At 66.8% G+C, this 5865-nt stretch overlaps 1 protein-coding gene across 1 annotated transcript; it reads left to right on the top strand.

The window, feature by feature from the left end:
* Positions 1 to 214: 214 nt before the first annotated feature.
* SYMPK (symplekin) lies at positions 215 to 5862 on the top strand (the record flags this gene model as incomplete). Its single annotated transcript, XM_040543805.1, has 11 exons — positions 215 to 601; positions 692 to 924; positions 2232 to 2313; positions 2411 to 2524; positions 3193 to 3340; positions 3412 to 3572; positions 3647 to 3755; positions 3846 to 3946; positions 4580 to 4670; positions 5533 to 5634; positions 5735 to 5862. Coding segments are annotated over exons 1-11 (1641 nt in total), but the record flags the coding sequence as incomplete, so codon positions are not given.
* Between the last annotated feature and the right edge of the window lie 3 nt (positions 5863 to 5865).

Genomic DNA, 5865 nt, shown 5'->3' with positions numbered 1-5865 from the left:
AACGGGACATGTTTGGGTGCTGGGGTCCCTTTTCTGGGGGTGGAAATGAGACCCGTTCAGGTGCTGAGGTCCCTTTTTTGGGGGGAAACGGGACCCGTTTGGGTGCTGAGGTCCCTGTTTTGGGGGGAAACGTGACCCAATTGGGTGCTGAGGTCCCCACTTTCCCCCCTTGTTTGGGGGCGAAACGGGACCCGTTTGGGTGCTGAGGTCCCTTTTCTGGGGCAAAACGATGCCCGTTTGTGTGCTGAGGTCCCTTTGTTGGGGGGAAACGGGACCCATTTGGGTGCTGAGGTCCCTTTTTTGGGGCAAAACGACACCCGTTTGGGTGCTGAGGTCCGACCGCTTTCCCCCCTTGTTTTTGGGGAGAAACGGGACCCGTTTGGGTGCTGAGGTCCCTTTTTTGGGGCGAAACGGGACCCGTTTGGGTGCTGAGCCCCCCCCGTCCCGCAGGCTGGCGGGCGCGGGGGGCCGCAAGAAGGTGTTCCGCCTGAGCGACGTGGTGAAGCCGCTGAGCGACGTGCAGGTGGAGAAGCTGAAGCTCGGCGCCGTCACCCGCATCCTGCGCGCCGAGCGCGCCGTCGCCTGCAGCGGGGCCGCCCAGGTCCGGCACCGCGTGCGGTGAGCCCCCCCGATGTGTCCCACCCCCCAAAAAAAAACACAACAAAACCCAACCGCTCGTCTTCCGCCCCAGGCTCGCGTGAAGATCCTGGCGGCGCTGGTGACGCGCTTCGAGGTGCCGCTGCAGAGCGAGCTGCTGGCCTTCGTGCTGGAGGACGTCCGCGGGCGCCTCGACCTGGCCTTCGCGTGGCTCTTCCAGGAGTACAACGCCTACCTGAGCCGCGGGCCCCCCGGGCTGCAGCGCTACGACGAGTGCCTCATCGGGCTCCTCTCCGGCCTCCAGGAGAAGCCCGACCAGAAGGACGGGTGAGGACGGGGCGCGGGGCACGGGGACGGGGCGGCTGGGACGGGGATGGGGGTGGTGAGGTAAGGATAGGGCCACCGGGATGGGGATGGGGCCACTGGGATGGGGATGGGGACACCGGGATGGGGACAGGGGACGGCACGGGGATGAGGACGGGACTGCCAGGATGAGGATGGGGACAGCAGGACAAGGACAGAGTCACCAAGATTGGGATGGGGCCACCGGGACGAGGACAGGGCCACCGGGCTGGGGCTGGGGCCAATGGAATGGGGATGGGGACACCAGGATGGGGATGGGGACACCAAGATGGGGATGGGGCCACTGGGATGGGGACAGGGCACAGGGATGGGGCCACCAGAATGGATATGGGGTCACCAGGCTGGGAAAGGGGCCACCGGCATTGGGGCCATTGGGATGGGGATGGGGCCACCGGGATGGGAATGATGCCACCAGGATGGGGATGGGGCCACTGGGATGGGGCCAGGGGCCAGGGCCAGGGTTTCCTGGGCAGTGATGGGGCTGCCAGGACAAGGACAGGGCCACCAAGATGGGGATGGGGCCACCAGGACAAGGACAGGGCCGCCAGGATCTGGATGGGGCCACTGGGCTGGGGACAGGGGATGGGGATGGGGACGCCAGGATGGGAATGGGGTCATCGGGATGGAGATGGGGCTACCAGGATGGGGATGGGGCCAGCAAGACAAGGACAGGGCCACTGAGATGGGGTTGGGGCTACTGGGATGAGGAACAGGGCCATCAGGACATGGATGGGGCCACCAAGATGGGGATGGGATCTGGATGGGGCCACTGGGATGGGGACAGGGGGTGGGGCCACCAGGGAGGGGACAGTGCCACCGGTGGCTTCTCCAGGCTCCAGAGAACCGTCCTGATGGGAGCCACAGCTGTAGGGTCACTGCCCCCACAGGGTCCCAAATCACCCCCATAGGGTCCCAAATTGCCCCCGTAGGGTCCCAAACAGCCCCCTTAGGGTCCCAAACCGCCCCCTTAGGGTCCCAAATTGCCTCCATAGGGTCCCAAACCGCCCCCATAGGGTCCCAAACTGCCTCCATAGGGTCCCAAATCAACCCCATAGGGTCCCAAACTGCCCCCTTAGGGTCCCAAATTGCCCCCATAGGATCCCAAATAACCCCTGTAGGGTCCCAAACCGCCCCCATAGGGTCCCAAATCAACCCCATAGGGTCCCAAACTGCCCCCATGGGGTCCCAAACCGCCCCCTTAGGGTCACCGCCCCCATCGAGTCCCCACCCCCGGGTCCCAACCCCCCCCCGCGCCGTCCCTCTTCCCGCAGGATTTTCACCAAGGTGGTGCTGGAGGCGCCGCTGATCACCGAGAGCGCGCTGGAGGTGATCCGCAAGTACTGCGAGGACGAGGTGGGCGCCGGGGGGGGTCCCGGGGGGTTGGGGGGGGGGGCGGCGGGGCTGGGGCCGGGCGGTGACGGGTCCCCATGTGTCGTCCCCCCCCCCCCAGAGCCGGACCTACCTGGGCATGTCCACGCTGCGCGACCTCATCTTCAAGCGGCCGTCGCGGCAGTTCCAGTACCTGCACGTGCTGCTGGACCTCAGCTCCCACGAGAAGGACAAGGTGGGGGCGGCGCGGTGACACCCCCGGGGACGGCCCCACGGCGGTGACATCCCTGTGACGGTGACGTCCCCGTGATGTCCCCACGGTGGTGACGTCCCCACGCCGGTGACATCCCCGTTATGGTGACGTCCCTGTGCCGGTGATGTTCCCCCATGATGGTGACATCCCCACAGTGGTGACGTCCCCATGATGGTGATGTCCCTATGCTGGTGATGTCCCCACAATGGTGATGGCCCCATGATAGTGACATCCCCGTAATGGTGATGTCCCTGTGCCGGTGATGTCCCCACGTTGGTGATGTCCCCACAATGATATCCCCGTGCGGGTGACATCCCCACTCTGGTGACATCCCCATGCCAATGACGTCCCCATGCCGGTGATGCCCCCTTGCTGGTGACATCCCTGCACCAGTGACATCCCCACGATGGTGACATCCCCGTGACGGTGACGTCCCCATGCTGGTGACATCCCCACTCTGGTGACGTCCTCATGCCGATGACGTCCCCATGCCGGTGATGTCCCCGTTCTGGTGACATCCCCACACCAGTGACGTCCCCACGCTGGTGACATCCCCACGCTGGTGACATCCCCACGATGATGATGGCCCCGTGCGGGTGATGTCCCCACTCTGGTGACGTCCCCGTGCCGGTGACGCGGCCGCCCCGCAGGTCCGGCAGCAGGCGCTGCTGTTCATCAAGCGCATGTACGAGAAGGACCAGCTGCGGGACTACGTCGAGAAGTTCGCCCTCAACTACCTGCAGCTCCTGGTGCACCCCAACCCGCCCTCCGTCCTCTTCGGGGCCGACAAGGACACCGGTGAGCCCGCGGGGACTGCGGGGGCGGAGGTGGGGGGGGGTGGCACCCGGGGTGACGGCGGTGTCGCGCAGAGGTGGCGGCGCCGTGGACGGAGGAGACCATCAAGCAGTGCCTCTACCTCTACCTGGCGCTGCTGCCCCACAACCACAAGCTGATCCACGAGCTCGCCTCCGTCTACACCGAGGCCATCGCCGACATCAAGCGCACCGTGCTGCGGGTCATCGAGCAGCCGGTGAGGCCCGGGGGACACCGGGGGGACTCGTGGTGACACGGGGGGAACAGGCGGTGACGCCGCTCGTGCCGCAGATCCGCGGGATGGGGATGAACTCGCCCGAGCTGCTGCTGCTGGTGGAGAACTGCCCCAAGGGCGCCGAGACGCTGGTGACGCGCTGCCTGCACAGCCTGACCGATAAAGGTGGGGACGGGGACACGGACACGTGGGGACACCCCCCGGGGACACGCTGTCATCGTGTGTCCCCCCCCCCCCCCCCCCATCTCCTCGCAGTGCCGCCCTCGCCCGAGCTGGTGAAGCGCGTCCGGGACCTGTACCACAAGCGGCTGCCGGACGTGCGCTTCCTCATCCCCGTCCTCAACGGGCTGGAGAAGGTGGGGACGTCCCCACCTGTCCCCCTCCCCGTGTCCCCGTGCCCCCATTCCCATCCCCGTGTTCCCCTCCCCATGTCCCCAACCCCGTTTTCCCATCCGATGTCCCCGTCCCCATTCCCGTCCAGTGTCCCCATCCCCGTGTCCCCCATCCCATGTCCCCACCCCTACACCCCGTTCCCCATCTCCTGTCCCCCATGTCCCCTCCCCATCTCCCCCTCCCCCTCTTCCCATTCCGTGTCCCTATTCCCATCCTGTGTCCCCGTCCCCATCCCTCTGTCCCCATCCTGTGTCCCAACCCCTAAACCCCGTGTCCCCCTTCCCATGTCCCCCTCCCCATGTCCCCATCCCCGTTTTCCCATTCCGTGTCCCTATTCCCATCCTGTGTCCCTGTCCCCTTTCCCATCCTATGTCCCCATCTCGTGTCCTGTCCCCATCCCTGTGTCCCCATCCTGTGTCCCCATCCCATGTCCCGACCCCTACACCACATTCCCCGTCTCCTGTCCCCATCCCACGTCCTCGTCCCCATCCCCGTGTCCCCATCCCATGTCCCCTTCCCCCTCCCCGTGTCCCCTCCCCGTCCCCTCCTCCCGGCGCTCGGGGGCAGCGCTGAGGGGGGCTGTGGTTTTGGGGCAGAAAGAGGTGATCCAGGCGCTGCCCAAGCTCATCAAGCTCAACCCCATCGTGGTCAAGGAGGTCTTCAACCGCCTGCTGGGGACGCAGCACGGTAGGGGGACCCCCTGGGGACGGTCCTGGGGGGGACGCGGCCACCGTGGGGCTGGCACCTCCCTGGGGACAGCCCCGATCCCTGCTGGGGGACACGGGGACACCGTGGGGACGGTCCTGGTGCCTTCTGGGGGGGGGCTGTGGGCTGCGCTGGGGGGATGTGGGAGCTCCGTGGGGACACAGGGACACCGTGGGGACAGTCCTGGTGCCGTCTGGGGGGACATGGGGACATGCTGGGGGGGGCACAGGACCAGCCTGGGGATGGTCCTGGTGGGAGATGTGGGGACACGGGGACACCCCAGGGACGGTCCTGGTGCCCCCTCCATCCATGGGATGTCCCTGGGGGGGGACGTGGGACATGAGACCCCCCTGGGGACAATTCTGGTGCCAGATTTGGGGACACAGGGCCACCATGGTGCCAGATTTGGGGACACTGAACCACTGTGGTGCCAGATCTGGGGACACAGGGCCACCATGGTGCCAGATTTGGGGACACAGAGCTACTGCAGTGCCCGCTGGGGGAAAATGGGATGTCCCTGGGGGGGGACGTGGGACATGAGACCCCCCTGGGGACAATTCTGGTGCCAGATTTGGGGACACTGAACCACTGTGGTGCCAGATTTGGGGACATGGGATGTCCCTGGGGGGGGACATGGGACATGAAACCCCCCTGGGGACAATTCTGGTGCCAGATCTGGGGACACAGGGCCACCGCGGCGCCAGTTTCGGGGCCACCGAACCGCTGCGGCGCCTGCTGGGGGGACGTGGGACCTCCCTGGGGCCACCGAGCCACCGTGGCGAGGGGACGCGGGGCCGACCCTCCCCGTGTCCCCCCTCCCCCGGTGACAAAGCCACCCCCGCAGGCGACGGCGCCTCGGCGGTGTCCCCGCTGAACCCGGGCGAGCTGCTGATCGCGCTGCACAACATCGACTCCTCCAAGTGCGACATGAAGTCCATCATCAAGGGTGAGCCGGGGAGGGGACACCGGGGTGGGGGGGACGGACGGGGACGCACACCGGGGGGGTGGGGGGTGTGACAGCCCCCGCTGAGGCGCCGCCCCCGCAGCCACCAACCTGTGCTTCGCCGAGCGCAACGTGTACACGTCGGAGGTGCTGGCGGTGGTGATGCAGCAGCTGATGGAGCAGAGCCCGCTGCCCATGCTGCTGATGCGCACGGTGATCCAGGCGCTCACCATG

The sequence above is a fragment of the Cygnus olor genome, unplaced genomic scaffold, assembly GCF_009769625.2.
Source record: "Cygnus olor isolate bCygOlo1 unplaced genomic scaffold, bCygOlo1.pri.v2 scaffold_247_ctg1, whole genome shotgun sequence".
Taxonomy (NCBI): domain Eukaryota; kingdom Metazoa; phylum Chordata; class Aves; order Anseriformes; family Anatidae; genus Cygnus; species Cygnus olor.
This window is presented reverse-complemented; position numbering and strand designations above follow the sequence as displayed.